General features: G+C 48.1%; 6 protein-coding genes across 6 annotated transcripts; 4 read left to right on the top strand and 2 right to left on the bottom strand.

The window, feature by feature from the left end:
• Window positions 1–215: 215 nt before the first annotated feature.
• On the top strand, window positions 216–1,314 carry F5Y00DRAFT_273219 (carbohydrate esterase family 3 protein; the record flags this gene model as incomplete). Its single annotated transcript, XM_048013137.1, has 3 exons — window positions 216–547; window positions 609–970; window positions 1,054–1,314. Exons 1-3 carry the CDS (start codon window positions 475–477, stop codon window positions 1,312–1,314), a joined length of 696 nt encoding a protein of 231 aa, XP_047868626.1. The 5' UTR covers window positions 216–474.
• Window positions 1,315–3,310: 1,996 nt separating this feature from the next.
• Window positions 3,311–4,836, bottom strand: F5Y00DRAFT_273217 (uncharacterized protein; the record flags this gene model as incomplete). Its single annotated transcript, XM_048013136.1, has 2 exons — window positions 4,303–4,836; window positions 3,311–4,251 (listed from the first exon to the last, which is right to left on the bottom strand). The coding sequence occupies exons 1-2, from the start codon at window positions 4,823–4,825 to the stop codon at window positions 3,311–3,313; spliced, it is 1,464 nt and encodes a 487-aa protein (XP_047868625.1). The 5' UTR covers window positions 4,826–4,836.
• Window positions 4,837–6,552: 1,716 nt separating this feature from the next.
• Window positions 6,553–8,164, top strand: F5Y00DRAFT_273215 (uncharacterized protein). The gene is made up of 3 exons (XM_048013135.1): window positions 6,553–6,601; window positions 6,655–7,340; window positions 7,398–8,164. Exons 1-3 carry the CDS (start codon window positions 6,570–6,572, stop codon window positions 7,880–7,882), a joined length of 1,203 nt encoding a protein of 400 aa, XP_047868624.1. The 5' UTR covers window positions 6,553–6,569; the 3' UTR covers window positions 7,883–8,164.
• A 1,073-nt stretch (window positions 8,165–9,237) lies between these two features.
• Window positions 9,238–12,362, top strand: F5Y00DRAFT_178393 (DUF625-domain-containing protein). The gene is made up of 6 exons (XM_048004962.1): window positions 9,238–9,447; window positions 9,581–9,695; window positions 9,771–9,855; window positions 9,927–9,976; window positions 10,038–11,357; window positions 11,411–12,362. Exons 1-6 carry the CDS (start codon window positions 9,328–9,330, stop codon window positions 12,295–12,297), a joined length of 2,577 nt encoding a protein of 858 aa, XP_047868623.1. The 5' UTR covers window positions 9,238–9,327; the 3' UTR covers window positions 12,298–12,362.
• Window positions 12,363–12,737: 375 nt separating this feature from the next.
• Window positions 12,738–14,237, bottom strand: F5Y00DRAFT_178402 (NAD(P)-binding protein). Its single transcript, XM_048004963.1, has 2 exons — window positions 14,000–14,237; window positions 12,738–13,928 (listed from the first exon to the last, which is right to left on the bottom strand). The coding sequence occupies exons 1-2, from the start codon at window positions 14,056–14,058 to the stop codon at window positions 12,875–12,877; spliced, it is 1,113 nt and encodes a 370-aa protein (XP_047868622.1). The 5' UTR covers window positions 14,059–14,237; the 3' UTR covers window positions 12,738–12,874.
• A 1,926-nt stretch (window positions 14,238–16,163) lies between these two features.
• On the top strand, window positions 16,164–17,242 carry F5Y00DRAFT_258544 (uncharacterized protein; the record flags this gene model as incomplete). The annotated part of the gene is made up of 2 exons (XM_048010724.1): window positions 16,164–16,309; window positions 16,393–17,242. The coding sequence occupies 2 exons, from the start codon at window positions 16,164–16,166 to the stop codon at window positions 17,240–17,242; spliced, it is 996 nt and encodes a 331-aa protein (XP_047868621.1).
• Between the last annotated feature and the right edge of the window lie 624 nt (window positions 17,243–17,866).

Genomic DNA, 17,866 nt, shown 5'->3' with positions numbered 1-17,866 from the left:
GGATGCCTGGTTTGCCCAAAATATTGATATGAAAAAGGGAGTACTTAAAGGTATGCACTATTGTAGAGAAGCTACCTTATTGTGGTACATCCCAGTGGCCATGTTCCCTCTTTCAGGCTATATACAAAATGTCATCGAGGCAATGGCCCCTGAATGTCTTCATCCGAGTGCTTACCTACCCCGCACATAAATCACCAGTAGCCAAATTTTTATTCCAGATAATATGACGATTGAATATCACTACCAGTTTGGATGCTCGGAGACCCACGGAGGTTTGATGTGGTGGTGAGACCGCCAGTCTCGGACGTAAATGGCTACTTGGCTGTCTCTCAAGCCGAGGACAGATGTCAACATATAGGTAAACACATGATTGAGGAGCTGGCCATATTGTAAATCAGTATTTGGTATCTTCATCCCTTTCTAGATATTAAATTCCCCTCGATAAATGCTCGTCTTCAAAGAGGCATTGCAGCTATGAAATTCGGGGGATTATTCTCAGTATCTTGCCTAATAGGCACAGCATTTTCCCAATCGAAGTTAAAGATCAGTGAGGTCCAACTTACAATATCCCCTTTTACCAAATATACCCCTAACTTATAAGCGAAAAGTGCCATTGGGAGACAGCATAACCGAGATCACTTGTTGGAGGGCGAAGCTATGGAATGACTTAAAAGCAAATAATTTGACGGACAAGATCGAGTTCGTCGGCTCGATGAACAATACTCAGAGTTGCGATACGGAAGACGAGGAGTTTGGTAAGCAGCACCACGAAGGTCATACGGGTTACCTCGCGATCGACGTAGCGTACGATCATATCGACGGGTGGCTCAACAATACCAAGCCCGACATCGTCACGTTTATGCTTGGTACGGACGATATCGCTCGGGGCCGACGGTTAGAGGATGTCGTAGAGGCTTATACGAATATGGTGCAGTCAATGCGGCAGTACAACGACCACGTACAGGTTATCGTAAGCTTCTCTGTCTTCTATCTAAATTAACAGCTAGCCGGTTTGAGACGCAATGCTAAGATACCTAATCTCCAAATACATAGGTCAACACCGTAGTTCCACTGCCGGCAAACATGGCCCCCGTAGAGAGGCTGAATGGCATGATCCCGGACTGGGCAGTCGAGCAGAACAAAACCGAGTCGCCGATCTACGTTAACGATATATACCCGTTCCCGAATGCCTTCCTAAAGGACGGCATACACCCCAACGACGAGGGCGAGGATCGTATTGCCGATGGGCTGAATTCGCTTTTGGCGTGGATTATTAGTTCGAATTCGACGGATAATAGTACTGTGCCTAGTTGAAAAGGAGGGTATACTCAAGGATGACATAAAAGGGGGTTGTCAAAAGAACGGTGGAGCATGATTTTAAAACAAATACTTGTACGCAGAGAATAAAACTATATACTATACCACCTAATATCACGGTCGATATATACCCACCAAATAGCAAGAAGAACCTCATCCGCTGCCGCTACAGTAGAAGTCTCATCTCTGGTCTCAAGACAGGGAATAGCAATATTCAAGCAGATCTCCTAGGACGGCGTATGCAATCAACCGCATGCGGCCTCCCGACTATTTCGATATTTGGCTCAAAGTGCAGCAAACCGATGGCTGCAAGCAGCAGGCTGTTGTCATGTTACCTTGAATTAGGTACCTAAGATACTATAAAAGCAAACATCGTGGTCTAAGTGGTAAACAGTTTGTCAGGCATCATAAGCCCAAACCAAAGGGGGCTACAGAGAAGACATCTTACATGATTTTACTGGGCCTTGTGATTACACGCATACACGGCAGCTTTATCTCGTCCTCCGTTAGTTAAACTGGACCCCCACGGAGAGTAGTACAGTCTACAGGTAAATCCGGCGCGAAGTAGTCAGTTCCAAGCGCGACATGACGAAGGTAATTTATATTAGGTATATACCTATGTATGTATGTATGTACTGATCAGCCAGACGACCCCGGTCCTAGTCCTATGAGGAAGCATCCATCGATCACCCTTAAGCGAAGGCTTATTTCTTCCCCATCGACGTTGGACACCTACTCTGTCACACCCCCTATTCCCCGGGGCGTGATCTGGCTTCGATTCGTTCGCCATAAGCCACCTCCACGAAATCCCCATTTTTTTAGCGCCGACGTGCGGCCTGACGTTGGCGTTCGTTGTTGACTGCCATTGGTAACTGTCATTGTTATGGTTGTTGGGAAGGGGAGGGAGAGGGGGGTCGCGTAGGATTGATTGAGAGCTGACTGACTTGCTTACGGTAGCAAACGATCGAATTACTGGCTCGAGGATCTGATATATGATAGGTAAGTAGTTCTCGCAGAGGAAATGGTCATCCGCGTTACGGGTTACGAGGGTAGACTTGTGTTTATTTTGGTCGCGGCGCTATTGGTCAACGTCGATAGGTAGACATCCGAGAGTCGTTCTGGCGATTTTATCCTCCCCCAATCAGCCAAGGCTGGTTATATCGTTGCTAGGCCTATCGTCGCTTATACAGCATTAGTCGCTCATCAGTAGGAATAAACAGCATCCTCTAAGTCCGAAGACACACGCCCCAAGGCCGTGATATATCCCGATTTTCACAATCTACTGTTCCTCCCAGCGCTACCGGCATCCATCTCTCTCTGCTTATTCTCTAGCGTCAGCTCATGTCTCTCGGCTTACCTACATGCGCCACGATAGCTCTCCGGACGCACAACCTAGGAGAAACCTGCCAAACTTAGATTAGAACGGGTCAGATTCTAGATCCCGCATGGGCAAGGTTACATTCGGCCTATGGCAGCGCATATCAACCATCCATCATGCATCTTAGCGTGCAGATGCCATGCGTGACACGTTCGGGACGTCCCGACCTCCCCCATTTTCGATGGAGGGGGCTATCGTTACGAGTTGCTCTAGGCGGCGGAGAGCTAGCTTCTTTTTCATACTAAGACTGCGAGATAAATAGCTGCGAATAGCGTCTACGAATAGCATGTCTCGGATGAATCGATATATATATATATATATATATAATTTGCAACCTCGTGACCAGAAGCCGTAATAGCTATTATACTGTTTCGTCTAGTAACCCGTGTCGATCCGTACTCCAGAAACAACTATCCGCTCTTGATAACTCACATCGAACACCTCGTAATGCTTCATGATTATTGTAGATCTATAACTGCAGAATGTACGGGTATACGCTTCGGGAGACCATCCCATGCCGCTAGGAAATACATAATATATACCATGATAAAAAAACAATTTGCAGATGCATTGCTGCTATGTATAAACCCGTAATGAATACCGGTAAGCCTTCGTCTAGTGTACCTCCGTAGTGGACCGCCATCCAAAGGTCCACCATTTTCTCCGTTGACGTTTCTCTTTCGGTTTCTTGCGCAATTTTCCTGTTTTAAGTGTGGGTTCGGACGACCCCTTACTCGTCTCGCTGGTCTTCGGTTCGGCTGTATGGCTCGCTCGATCGAGTTCAGAAGCAGTGGCACCGGGGGCAGTTGAATTCGACCGGCTACGCTGTGATGCATCGATCGACAGCCTGGACTTACCGTTGCCGCTGCTCGATGGTCTAGATTTGGACAGCCTGCGTGCTTTCATTTGTGGGGACGAAGTCGAAGGTACCGCCGCATTTTGTTCCTCGAGATCGTTTACCGTCGTATCTGCAGGAGCTTTGCCTTTTTCCACAGAACTTTTCTGTGGCGTTTTCGCACAGGGACCGCTGGCAGTGATTGTCTTGCTAGTAGTATGCTCTAAACCAGTAGCTTCTTCCGTAGAACATGGCACAGGTGGAGGGGCCACGATGCAAGGCGGTCGAGGTGGTGCAATAGCAGGACCGATAGATTTGATAGAGGATTCGTTAAAGCTACTCGCCGGGGGAGTGCTCTTATTAACTTTCTGGGGAACAGCGGGTATTGGCGGGATGGCTATCTCCGTACCGGATATATTTTTATTTTCTAGTTTACTTAGTTGATTCTCTGTCCGCTGGTTCGCTGTATGAGATGCTGAAAAATAAGCACTTTTAGTCGAAGGTGGATAGTACCGATCACTCTTCACAGGCGCCCCGATGGTTATTAGAGAGGTACCTGTGAGAGGCGTTTGATACGACTTCTCGCTAAACGAGATACTTTTCTGAGAAAGGCTTGGCTCATAGCTAGAATTCTGCGAAAGACGGTTGATGGCCTTGTTGTTTATCCTTGGTTCAACGTTGGAAGTGCTTGATACTACCGATGTTTCGTCAAGAGGTGCACCTGTTTAACAATTAGAGAGGATTTACGTATACTGCAGCATAAGACTTTTACCGTGGCTCGACGTAATGCCGAACTGCCCAACAGGTAACCTCGGAACCGGTGGTATAGACGAGGGGGAACGTATGTATTCCGGTTCTTTCCCCTTGCCGCTTCTTAAGCTTTCAGGGCGATTCAAGTTGTTGGGACCTTTTTGGGAGCCGACTAGCTCCGGGGGGTAGTACCTGGGGTTGAACCACCTGTCATCTGCGCTATAGGGTTTGTAGTTGTTAGGTAGAGGAAAGGCAGGGGTTTTATGGATGGATAGCGAGTCTTGACCGCGTGGCATACCAGCCGCCTTACGTTCCGATCTTTCCAGAGCGATATTTCGCATGTTCAGCTCGATTATCCTGGCTTTATCTGCTTCCCTCGCGCTCGCAGGGGCTACTAATAGCATATCGCAAGCAGCATGCGTAACTACATGCTTGTAAGGCACCTTGGCAGGCTCCTCCTTCGCCTTCTCTGACACTTTCTCTTCATTTTTTGAATTTTTCTCTTTAGCTCGTACCCGTCGCTTCAATCTTGAAAACAGAGACATGGCGAATCCGGGTTTGTGTCAGGATTGTCGGATTGGAGTAATATATACGTAGTCCCCAGATTTGCGAACGTAGATCGAGTTATGTCAACATCAGCATCGATTATCGCCTTGCTATAGATCACACGACTTGACGATGGCCGTCATCGAGGGTAAGTAGGTGGACTAGAGCAGCAGTCGGAAAACACTATAGATAATATAATGCCTCCGTAGCGAGTGTTGAGAATCATAGGAAGAATGAGGCCTAAGATTGTTTGGTCATACATAAAGCAGAGTTAAGAATAAGTCTAGTAAAGAGAGTCGAAGGGAAAGAGTGTAAATAATAAGGAGTGGAACGCCGGAAGCTACGACGGCGATGGGTGGAATCCGTATGAACTTCCTATAATATGAGAGACAAGGGCTTATCCCAGAACCTTGAAGAGATCGAAGCTACTTTACATGTGTGAACAAGGTAGCTAAATTTAGAGCCGAAGAGTAGAAGTCATTCAAAGGGCTAAATAAATATTTATCGCCACTCCAACGAGACGGAGCCTATTTGCTTATCTTGTAAGGTATCTTGTAAGGTCGCATCGACTACGCGATTCGGTACCATAGAGATACCCAAAGAAAAGTACTGAATTGGAGATAATGATATTTCCATGTCTGCATGTGCGGCGAAAGGCATCTTAGATGCAGCAGGTATGCATAGACGATCCTTAAATTCGTATTTCGGCCAGCGCCTCGGGGAATTGTGCTGCAAGCGTACAGAAGTGGGCATCTATCGGCTTTCCTATACTGTTATACCGTACTCGGGCACGATTCATAACCTCACTTGCCTCAGCTCATGCGGTCACTTTAAATGCGATGATATGAATCCAGACTCGTGGGATCGCAAAATACCTCCAGTGTCTCATCGGCACATTGGCAAGCATATTAGCGAACTCATCAGCCCACACCCAGTATTGCTACTGGTCACGGTCAAATAGCAAGGCTATAGCTGACGATGATGCGATTGAAGCCTATAAGTACCAATTCTCAAAAGATAAGTGAAGCCGAAGTTATCACCTTAAAAGTTGAATATTAGGGAGCTAAGGCGTTGAATATAGGAGTGGGGTGTAAGGAGGTATTTTGGATAAAGTACCTCTATACCTTGCATTAGGTACATGTACCCTGACCTTATCTAGGTACATATATTTTACATGATTCAAGCTTCTGCTAGATGATTAAAGTACATACTCTAACCCCACAGTCACATATACTGAGGTATGTACCTACTATAGAAATGTCCATCCTCATATACCTACCTTGGCCGCAAGATGTTACCAACAGGAAACCTCATGTGCTTCGGGATAAGATATTATGAGTTGGGCTTAAAAAGACTGCTCTACGAGTTGCATGGACCTAGTCAAGTATGGCAGTTTTTAACGATTCAAGCCTTAAAGAAGGATTTAGTTCCCGGGATGTTTATCGTTGTTTAACGGGAGATGGCACACATGTTGAAAGCTTCATTATAGAAGAATGTTGTACAACGTCAAATGCGGATGTTTAGACAATAAGACTAACCAAATGCGACGCCTCGCTACCATTGCGGACAATTCGATAGTTGCCCCTTTGTGCATAAAGAACACTCAAAGTAACTCTAAATCTTGAGTTCCTCTATTTTGGCAACATGCTCTTTTCGTTAGCATTTAGGAACTTCCCAAAACCCTACATTAGCATTTGAGCTCTCTTCATAGCATTATAGAGACCTCGAGGGAACACTGGCAAGATGGATCGGCCGCCCGCACTTAGTAAGACAACGTAGGTTAACCTATAACTATTACGACCAGACGTGGGCTAATATAATTTGTTAGGCATATAGTCAACTATGGCCCGCCGCCTAGTTCGAGACATTTGCTAGCAGACGGTTCACGCTGGAAAACATCGGCAGGAATAGGGAAAAGAGGCCCACCGCAACCTGCGAATCGCTATAACTTACTTTTATACCTTAAGGGTATAAGCGAAGATCAGGACGCTTTGCCTCTTCTTCGAAATGCCTTCACAAGCAAGCAAAATCTTGGGCGAGACTACGTAATATCAAACGCTGGGATATCGGAAACCAAGCTACTAGGAAATGACCACGCGGCTACTCTTATAGCAGAATGGGATGCTGTTATTGATCTGGCGAGAGTGGTGTGGCAAAATCCAAACAATCTCGAAGACTGGATAACGCATATGTTCTACGAGCACTTTCGAGGGCGAATCCTGAGAGATGACGAAACTAAAGCACACACACTGGGTCGCGTCTTGGGATGGGCTGACAAATGGGCTGAAGTTCGTTACCGATACTTAAATCATTACCTGCGTGACGACCCAGACCACTGGATGAGAGCAGATCAGAGGGCTTTTAGAGAGGCTGGAGACCACGCCAACGAGATCGTTCACACTTCCTCAATACAGGACGACTGTCTACTAGCCGAATCAAATTGGTTTGCACCTGTACACAGGGCATTATTTTTTGATGTTTACCGGCTGGGTGTTAGGGAGGGCCGGCGATTAGGTATGTAAATTCACGACCACCTCCATATTTCGACTTGGTTTTAATGTTAATATCTAGTCTATCTTTCGAACTGGGTCAATCTCTCGGCGTCTCTTAGAGAGATATTCAGATGGTCAATTGACTTTATTAATCGTTATATTCATTGGCGGGAGGCGTTGATGCGGGCAGAGACCAGAGATCACTTGAACGAAGTGCGCCGCAACACTCAGTTATCACAACAAGCAAGGCAGAGCCAAAGAGTTGTGTTCGCAAATTCCATGAAAGCAAGCATGAGGGGCCCAGACGAGGCATATCGCGGGCTTTTGGACGTACTACGCGCCTTAATGCTGGAGGCAAGGGAGCACATGAAATTCCGACGAAATTCGTGGCAGCAATTCTCAACAATAATTGACCAGGTGACACATAATCTTCGCACCTGTCGACTGAACCGACCAACCAATAACCGGAACTGGGATTTACGGCAGAATTGGCCTAAGCATTCAGCCCAAGATACTTTCCTACCAAAACCCCGTGCTCCAGACGCCAGGCTTTTAATAGTCTGATATAGACGGAGAGGTTATAATGGCGTTAGTTGTTAGTTTGTTGTATTGTAAATTTAGTTCAACTTGACAGACAAAGGTAAGGTAGCACGGCGTACTACCATATAGAATAAGGACGTCTATATTGGACTTCTTTGAATAGGTACTTGGTTCTAAATTTAGAAACTTGAGTATTGCCTGTGTCTTAATAATAATACATATTGTATGAACATTGCTGCCGATCAAATTAGCTACGCTGGGCGAAAAAAATATGGAGGGTTTCGGGATTTAAAGAGTTAGTTGAAAACACCTATGAAGATGTGAAGAGGTAAGAGTATACACCTGTTTCGATATGTGTGGCGCATTTAAGTCATTATATCTTACCTAATCCACGCTATATTTTATCAATAGGTACCTACCTAGGTACAATACTTGCTTAGCATGTACCTATAGCTTGCTAAGCGCCCCTCTGCCAAGATATTTAGGTATTTGGGTACCCAATTTCCCAGTACCTAGTGTATGCCCCCCTGCTGTTCCATCACGCACGGACCAGATGCCATGAGTATTCAAAGAAGCAGCAATCCGAAAGCTCCAAAAAATCCCGACTTTAAAAAACACAGCAGCATTACCGTTACCGCAGGTCGTATTTCTGATACAGACCTAACCTTCATGTAACAGGCATGTAGACATTGTATACATTGGAACTTGGGATTATTGATAATATTTTACTTCCCTACATTTTCGTCTGTTCTTGTTTTGATTTTATTATAATTTGATTACCTAACTATCATTGTTATTACTTCTGTTGTCGCAATCCTTCCTGTCTTGTCTCTCGCGACTTGTCCAAAAAAAAGAGAGTACTCAAAAAAAAAAAAAAAAAAAATACGTCACAGTCCGATCTAAGCACGTCCCCCCCTCCCCAAAGTAAAAGAAGTACATATGTACTCCCCACCCTAGGCGAAACCAATCTAGCAGTCTAGACCCTGTCGCACGGGGAGGATAATCCTAACCTGGCTGCCCGCTGCCTTGTCTACACTAGGTAGCCCGACGCTTTCTCGACATTCACATCTCACGTTGCCTCACATCGTCTCAAACCATATTCCATCATCCGCAGTCCGCTGTCCACAGTCCACCACCATCCACCCATCCAACCCACCACGAGCCACAAAGCCCCATCTTTGCTTGTCCCTAATCAATCGCCCGTCACGGCTTGCTTTCAATCTCGGCCCGCGCGTGCCCTTTTTTAATTCGATAGTTCCGTCTTCACCTTGCCACCCCCCTCCGAACATAGATTTGTCGCGTGCGCGCCCGTCAATTAGCGCGCCTATCTTAAGGAAAAAGTGGCAGCGCTCACCCTCCTCAGCCAGGCCGACACCGAATTATCCCTTCAACAACATTTAGATCTTGCACCAGATCTTCTACAGTATAATCGTCTGGCTGTCGACGTCGAATCTGACGTACCGTTGACGATGGCGGCACAGCCTGTGCCTCATCCGTCGACGGATAAGAAACGAGTAAAGGTCTACGAGTTGCGCAATAATGACTGGTTCGATCGCGGTACAGGCTTTTGCACCGCTGCTCTCAACATTGTAAGCATCCCTCAACTCGCGACGCGCTTTGCGCGAACTTCACTGCTCCATCGCATTGGCTCCCTTCCCTGCCTCCTGTATTCTATCGTTGCTAGTTGCTAGTTGCTAACGTGGAGATTGCCATTACCTCCAGTCCGAAGATGGCCACCAAAGAGATCCACGAGTAATTGTTGAGTCTGAAGACCAACCGGATCGCGTATTGCTCGAGACGAGAATTTGTAAAGAAGATGGCTTCCACAAGCAGCAGGGTACGCCAATGTCTCAAATGTCTCAACGTAAAAACTTGCTGAGAGGTGCATGATTATTGACGGCTATCTATTTAGAAACCTTGATTGTCTGGACCGAACCTACTAACAATGTCGACATGGCCCTCAGCTTTCAAGAGGCTGAAGGTTGCGCCATGATATGGTATGGCTAACCGCATGCACCCGCTTCCGATATATCTATGGGAAAAAAGACAGTGACTAAACATGTTGTAGGAAGTTCATTAATAGTATCCAGCAGCAATATCAGTCCGTGAATGCGCCAGGTGAATATATATATTGACTCGCCTCTATGCACTGATGGACCGCTAATCTGGTCTCATGTAGATGACAGCCTGTCTGATGATCTCGCCATGGACGGCATAAACCCGATTTCTCTCCCACCAGCTTCGATGGCAAACCTCGCCGAAATAGAATCGCAAATGCGTGGACTTAGTGGAACGGTAAATGGGCGCGATGCTCTCACCAAGTACGTCCTGGCGGAAGATTATATCGGCAAGCTGATCCCCCTGGTTTCCGACGCGGAGGACCTCGAAAGCCTCAATGATTTACATCGCCTTTGCAATATTATGAAGATAATTATTCTTCTCAACGACACAAGCATTATAGAGCACGCCGTATCGGACGAAAGTGTAATTGGCGTCGTTGGCGCGTTGGAATATGACCCGGATTTCCCGAGCCACAAGGCCAATCATCGGCAATGGTTGGAAGGAGAGGGCCGATTTAAGGAGGTCGTGCAAATTGAGGACATCCAAATACTAAAGAAGATACACCAAACGTATCGGCTTCAGTATTTAAAGGATGTCGTCCTAGCCCGTATCCTGGATGATAACACCTTCTCAGTATTGAACTCACTTATCTTCTTCAATCAGGTCGATATCGTACAACATCTCCAATCGAATGCGGCTTTCGTCGCCGAGCTATTCAATATATTCAAGTCCCCTCAAATCGATCCCAGGCGTAAGAAGGAGGCGGTACTATTCATACAGCAATGCTGTGCTATTGCCAAAAACTTGCAGCCGCCAGCCCGCCAGACTCTGTACAACAACTTTCTTGCTAATGGCCTTCTTCAGGTCATTAACTTTGGCCTGCGACACGGCGATGTAGCAGTGCGAGTTGGCGCGACTGATATCCTGGTGTCCATGATCGATCACGACCCGCAGATGATAAGAGCTATGATCTACCGGCAGCTTCAAGAGAAACAGCCACCTTTAACAGACTCGCTTATCGACTTGCTCTTGGTCGAAGTTGATTTAGGTGTCAAGTCGCAGATATCCGATGCTCTAAAGGTACTTCTTGACCAAGGTCCGCCAGTACAGCAGGAAGCGTTTACGAAGGCCAATGGCGAGTACGGAGTTCGAGCCGCATCCAGATTACCACCGAGTGCAGACCCGCAACAGGATAACTTCCTTAACACCTTCTACGAGAGGTCGGCCTCGAGACTATTCCAGCCCCTAATAAACCTAGAAGGTCGAACAAACATGGAGTTTTCAGTTCAGCAGGCTTCTATTTTCACATACCTTATCGAGATCCTCTGTTTCTTTATCCGTCAACATCAACACCGCAGTAAATTCTTTGTCTTGAATAACGATATCGTTTCCCGCATCAGCCAACTTCTCAGTTGCCCTGAGAAATTCCTCAAACTCAGTGAGTTTCTTAGATGCCAGGTATTTGCTTTGGGAATGCTAACCCTCTTTTAGTTGCTATTCGGTTCCTTCGACAGCTGATTGGTCTACAAGACGAATTCTACGTAAAACATGTGTCAGAGAAGAAGGTTATCGGTCCAGTTCTCGACGTCCTCATCGAAACGATGCCGAGAGACAATTTACTCAGTTCTGCATGCTTGGAATTCTTCGAATTCGTCAGGAAAGAAAACGTCAAGGACCTAGTCAAGCATATTGTTGAGAACTACCGAGACAAGGTTCAGAGGCTTACCTACTTGGATCTCTTCAGGACCTTGATTACGCGATATGACCAGACTGGGGGATTCAGTGCTAATATGGACTACTTCATAGAAGTGGACGACGAGCCGAGAAGACGACCAAATATAATCAACCCTAAGACCGGAGCGTTAATGGAACACATCGCTATGGACCAGGCCGAGGAAGAGTACTGGAACACGTCCGACGATGAAGAAGACTTGCAGGCGAAATCAGGAAATCGAACGCCACCCACGAATGGAGAATCAAACGCGAAACCTCTGGTTGATTATGCCTCCGACGAGGAGGGCGATGAGAATTTGGATGCCGGGGCACTCTCGGCTGACGAAGACAGACAGGATGATGAGCCCAAGAAAACGGACAAGAATTCTGGAGATGTTGCGCCTCCACCAGAACGCTTGTCCGAGAAACGCCGACGCGAAGAGGACGAGGAAGATGACCTAAGTAAGATGGTCCAACACAAGCGCCGGAATAGCTCGACCGCCAGTTCCAGCGCGTCAGGCGTATCTGGAGTCCTTCGTAAAAAGAGGAGCATCTCGAGTGCTAGGGATGCGGGAAACGCACCAAGGAAGATCGCTATCAGTCTCTCTCCAAACCTAAAAGGCGGTGGCGGGCAGGGCCAAGGTCGATCAGACGACGAGGCATGATAAGACTAATAATCGAATATTTTCTTCTCGGGACCCTATTTACGTACTAGCATGGTTTGGTTTCGGTACGTCAGTGATGACAGGAAAGGCGGCCGGCGTTTGGCGAGAGGGATCTTTTCGACCCTGTGTCTAATATGGATAGAGCCTAGATACTAGGAGCAAAGGAGATGAAAGTCTAAGAACAAGGACGGCAATTCGTGGCTCGAGGGTCCTACCGAAGCCGGGGTTAGCTCCGTCTCGAAAGTTCTGCGACGGAATGTGTACGTGGTGGTCTCCGATAACCACAGGCCTGGAGAATGTCATGTCACTGTATTACTATTACGAGCCACCTTGGTGAAATACCCCCAGCGTCTGTTGGTACGCGGAGTGGGCGGAGATTGAAAACAGGGGGTAGCACAAATTAAAACGATGATTACAAAAATACCTAGGCATGTAATTAGCATCTCGAAACCTAGCTAATACTATTGTCTGGCTACTTGAATCACTGGATGGTGGTGATCCTGTACGGTTTCTCTTAGGAGAGGATACCATTAATTAATACGCCGTGTTTACTTCGTAAACCTAGGCAGGCTTTGATTTATAGTTTAGAGCCCGAGTCTTCATCGGGCGAGGAGATTTCTATGACGAGTTTACCAAATTGCTTCCCATGTCTTATGTCTTCGAATAAGTCATCAAGAGCCTTTATGTTGTCGAGGCCTTTGACTACACGGCTCACGACAGGTCGTATCTGGTGCTTCCGTACGAATTCCACCATGTCCCGGAACTCGGCGCGCGATCCCATCGTCGTGCCGCGGAGATCGATGTTCTTCATCACGGCCTGCATCAGCCAGTCCATCTTAGGCCCGACCGTCATCCCGTAGATGGATATCACACCCCCTACTTTTAGCAGCCGCACCGTCTTGCCCACAATGTCTCCCCCCGCACCGTCGACGACTAGATCCAGGTACGGCCGCGACGCGGGCAGCTGCGCTGCCAACTGCTTCTCCCACGCGGGCTCCTTGTACGATACCCCGCCCTTGGCGCCCAGCGCGCGCGCGCGCTCGAGCTTCGAGGCGTCGCTAGACGTCACGTATACGTTGCAGCCCAGCGCGGTGGCGAACTGCAGCGCGCACAGCGCTACGCCGCCGCCGATGCCCGTGACCAGAACGTTCCGGCCCGCGACGGAGGAGACGTCAGCGTCGCCGCCGAAGCCCTTGGTCACGAGGGCGCGCCAGGCCGTCAGCCCGACGAGCGGGAAGGCGGCTGCTTCGGCGGGGGAGAGGTGCGGCGGGGCGAGCTCGACCTCGTCGGCGGGGACGAGGACGAAGTCCTGGCCCGTGCCGGCGGCGTAGAGCGTCGTGCCGCCTATGACGCTGAATTTTGCGGGGTCCTCGGGGCCGGCGGGGGAGCTGGTCCAGCCTTGGGAGGGGGTTAGGACGACTTTCTTGCCGAGGAGGGGGGCGGAGCGCGGGCCGGGACCGGACTCGACTACGGTGCCGAAACCGTCGGCTAGTAAGGGGTTGGTGAAGGATATGCCCGGGTAGAGGTGTTGCCGGATGAAGAAGTCGCGGTGGTTGAGGGCTGCGGTGTGGATCCGGACTAGGACCTCGTTGGGGCCGGGTTTGGGCTTGGGGACTTGGATGATTTGGAGGCTGGGAGGGGGTGTTAGTGTTAGTTTGGTGTGATGGGATGGGATGGGATGGAAAAGGGGGGGGAGGGTTACGGGTAGTAGACTTGGCCGGGCTTGCCGTCGACTTTTTTGAGGGTGAGAGCCTGTGGCATCTTGGGCGGGTATATTTGTTAATGGTTGGCTTGGCTATGCGATCACGATGGTGGCTAGGTAGGTATTATCATAGGTGCTACAAATCAAATAAATCAAGGTATGTTACATGGACGTAAGGGAGGTTATTAAAAGTTGTGTTCTCTATAAGTAGGTACTAAAGTCTAAAGTTAATGCTAACTGGTAGTTATTATATATTATATAAGTAAGCTATAACATGTAAGGAGGTCTATAGAGCTACGTTAAGTACATCTAAACGGGGTAAGAGTTGTTATTCTACGGCTCTAATTTGTCAGCTCTGGGACGTCATTTACGACGTTGGGCTAATCTTTCCCCGCGGGGTGGTATAAAACCTCGGCACCGCCAGCCTACCTAGGTAAGTATAAATGAACACCTGCAATTCTATATGCGTGTCTAGTCTGAGCTACGTAATTCTGGTGGGGTAAATTAAGGTACTTAGCGCTTTCTATAGGAGCTTTGCCTTCCATCTTTACCTTCCTAGGTTACTTGTTAGGCTAAGGGAGTTGCACCTGCTGGGTACCTTATTATTGAGATATCCGAAGCTGGAAGGAAAGGGTAACTCTAAATGAGTAGCTACATAAAAAGAAGTTACCCTAGGTACCTAGGTTCATATGAAACTTGCCTTCCTCTCAATGGGATTAACTAGACTTCATTTCTAACAAAACAAAGACATCATCGCCAATATCCTAGAATTCGCATTCGGCTCGAGGTCCGAAAACGGCCACGGCTCCTTGAACCCTGTGGCTGAAGGTTCATTTCTTCAGGCCTAGCTATGGCAGTGATCGTCAATACCCAATACCGTGGCAGCCGTGGCATTGTTTGATTTCGTTGCCAAGTCTTCTCAAAGTTCTATTTCCAGAAATAGGCGAGACGTGGCGTCCGTAACCAGGTACTCTACATAGTCGGGCTTTGCTATCGTACATAGTAATGCGACCGAGGCGAGCACGTGTATCCTGCAATATCAATATCAACCACGGTTCCGAGTCTTTGGGTTCGTTAGTTTGGCTCCAAAGGTTGCATAATACCGACGGTCGATGATCTCAGAGTTAGCAAACCAAGCTTGGCGAAGGCTCATTCAACTCTTACGCAAAGCGGCAAACATGTTCACTTCACATATTCGTGAAGGCGGTAGACAAATGTTATAGATAAATTAGGCGAGGAAGAGTACCTAATTAACGAGTCCACGACCTGGGAGCCTGGAAACCTGAGATCCGTAATTCGGTCCAAGGTTAAAAGGCCCATAATTCACAGCCGGATGTCCCCCCACTCACTTCGGCGAGGCGCACGGATAAGATCCATGCGAGATCCCCGATACCCTTAACTCATAGTGATCGCCGTCCACTACAGCATATACGCCGATACGTATATACTCATCAGCCTTGAGCCAAATTCCAAATTCCGGGTCCTCGTGCTAAAGTCTTAGCGTTTCACAATAACGTTCTCGAAACATGGGTCAAATAATTCGAGGAGGATTTGGAAGTCGTGTAGAAGTCCCCGGCGCCCGCGTGCAACCATCCGTTCACCCCCTTGCGCATAACGTGCCATCCTCAAGTCTGAAAGGGAGCATGGGACTACCGACAGATAACATCCATCTAGGAGAGTAACTATCCAGTCAGAACGTACAGAGGAAAATAGAAGGCCGATATGGCACCATTATAGCATAGAATTATATATCGATATGGTATAGATGCTGCTACACTAGCGTCGCCGACCGTTGAAATCGATATGGGACCTGTGCAGCGGGAGGACATGGATATGGGAAATAAGAGAAAGTTTCCTGGGCTGCCTGGCTGCTAGGTCACTATGTGTTTGGGTACCCATCTCTACATCCGTTGCGGGTCCTTTTCTAGGATGTCTAGATTAAACGGAGAAGGGTCTTTGATGAAAACAAAGCTTCGAATGGACTAGAGTCCTAGAGTCGCCGACTCAACTATACAATATGACTCGAATATAATAACACACTATCGAGCTTTTCAAGTTCAAATCCGCCACTGACGATTCTTCGACCACCCTTTCTAACTATTCCTACTGTACGGAATAGCAATTTGTTTTGCATCAAAGACACTACACGCTGGTATCTGAGAACATGTCTAAACCTTTCGTATCTGGCGTCGCCTTCGGTGCTGCTCTAACGGCAGCGGGGATTTACCTACCGGATGTCATCGTCGAGCAAATGACCTTTCAGAATTGGCACATGGTCGTCACATTCCTAACAGCTTCCGGTACCAGCACGTAAGACTATATTTCTCTGTGATAAAAAATCATGGTTACCTTCTAAAGGGCGTGGTGTGAGAAATAACTAACCTCTAAAATAGTCTCCTTGTCAACACGCTACAACGGCTGGGTTACCTCCGCTTGAACCCGCGAGACTATTCGACACTCGGCATATTTGGCGCTCTCGATGGAAACATAATAGGGGGGTTGATTTTGGGTGCCGGCTTGACCATCTCTGGTTCCTGCCCAGGGACTGTCTTTGCACAAGTAGGGGCTGGTATACGCTCTGGTCTCTATACACTTGGCGGAGGGATACTTGGCGGCATAATCTGGTCAGGTTTCCTGCAGCCGACTCTTCGCAACCGGGCGAAGTCAAGTACAGAGTCATCAGATGGTAAAAGCCACCACCACTTAACTTTAGATAAGTGGACAGGCACAAGCCACCTAGGCGCACTTGTTGCGGTCGAGACCTTGTTTGCGAGTGCTGTCGCAACGATAGTCTATCTTGCTTCCCCTGAATCCGGCGGATTGGTGGGTCCTGTCACAGGTGGCATCTTGATCGCGGGTGCTCAAACGGTTTCTATCGTAACACGAAAGTCTCTTCTAGGAACTTCAAGCTCCTTCGAGGAAGTGGGCGACTATTTCTGGTGGGCAGTAGGGCAAAGAGATAGGCCGAAGTCACACAGCGCTATTGCGCTCACTGCAGGTATGATCACAGGGGCACTAGCCGTTTCTCTGGCATCACCAACGACGCGTGTGACACCCGATATCACCATCGAACCCATTAGAGCAGTTCTTGGTGGCATGCTCCTCGCGGTTGGGTCGAGGATGGCAGGCGGCTGCACGTCGGGTCATGGGATTTCCGGCATATCGCTTCTCTCCATCTCAAGCTTTGTTACCGTGGCTGCTATGTTTGCCGGGGGAGCAGGCGTGGCCGCGATCATAGGGTAATCCAACCATTCAAGAGTCGTATTCTTCGGTGAGGGTCATATTCCCCTAGGGGCAGGTCTTCCCATCTCGGAAGAGACTAGTGATTGCTTCGCGTTGTAGTTTCATCTACTACGCTCCTCCTTATCGGTAATAGCAAGGTAGCCGGTCCAGTTCACTTATCCCCGGAAGGTGGACGAGTTAATCCATCGAGTCTAGTATAGTTCATCTAGGAGAAGGGTAAGGGGATTAGCCCTACTACAACAGTACCTACTCAATAAAATCGAGATCTAGAGAAGAACGGTGTAGTGCGCGTCGAATATTCGTCTTACCGAGCAAGGGATCATGAAAATACATACCGAAAGAGATGATCAAAACTCACAAAACGGCCGAACCAAAGGTGGGATATCACGAATGTAGTGGGCATGGGCATGTGAAGTAGGTAGTCGGGCGATAATGCTCAGCCCGGGAAGGCCGGGTCGGCGACCGAATATATTTATAAGCCCTGGGCTTCGATTTTTGGGCAACCCATTTTCCCTCTGTGTCGCCGTGCGACGTCGGACTCCGGCATTGCTGCCAATGGGGGGAGATGCTGCAAAGTAGTATCGCACGGATGGGGGGAGCGATGGGGGGAGCGGGGGATAGTAA

Source organism: Daldinia vernicosa (genome assembly GCF_022497035.1).
Source record: "Daldinia vernicosa strain CBS 139.73 unplaced genomic scaffold F5Y00scaffold_6, whole genome shotgun sequence".
NCBI classification, from domain to species: Eukaryota; Fungi; Ascomycota; class Sordariomycetes; order Xylariales; family Hypoxylaceae; genus Daldinia; species Daldinia vernicosa.
The sequence above is the reverse complement of the archived record's forward strand: the minus strand, read 5'-3'. Positions and strand labels throughout refer to the sequence as shown.

What these genes read in the sequence shown, in the direction of transcription:
- F5Y00DRAFT_273215 (XM_048013135.1), top strand. Translation starts at nt 6,570, where the DNA reads ATGGATCGGCCGCCCGCACTTAGTAAGACAAC. An exon ending in CCCGCACTTAGTAAGACAAC is followed by an intron (nt 6,602 to 6,654) that starts GTAGGTTAACCT and finishes ATAATTTGTTAG; the next exon opens with GCATATAGTCAACTATGGCC. An exon ending in TAGGGAGGGCCGGCGATTAG is followed by an intron (nt 7,341 to 7,397) that starts GTATGTAAATTC and finishes GTTAATATCTAG; the next exon opens with TCTATCTTTCGAACTGGGTC.
- F5Y00DRAFT_178393 (XM_048004962.1), top strand. Translation starts at nt 9,328, where the DNA reads ATGGCGGCACAGCCTGTGCCTCATCCGTCGACGGATAAGAAACGAGTA. An exon ending in GAAGGTTGCGCCATGATATG is followed by an intron (nt 9,856 to 9,926) that starts GTATGGCTAACC and finishes AACATGTTGTAG; the next exon opens with GAAGTTCATTAATAGTATCC. An exon ending in TGAGAAATTCCTCAAACTCA is followed by an intron (nt 11,358 to 11,410) that starts GTGAGTTTCTTA and finishes ACCCTCTTTTAG; the next exon opens with TTGCTATTCGGTTCCTTCGA.
- F5Y00DRAFT_178402 (XM_048004963.1), bottom strand. Translation starts at nt 14,058, where the DNA reads ATGCCACAGGCTCTCACCCTCAAAAAAGTCGACGGCAAGCCCGGCCAA. An exon ending in CCCGGCCAAGTCTACTACCC is followed by an intron (nt 13,929 to 13,999) that starts GTAACCCTCCCC and finishes ACCCCCTCCCAG; the next exon opens with CCTCCAAATCATCCAAGTCC.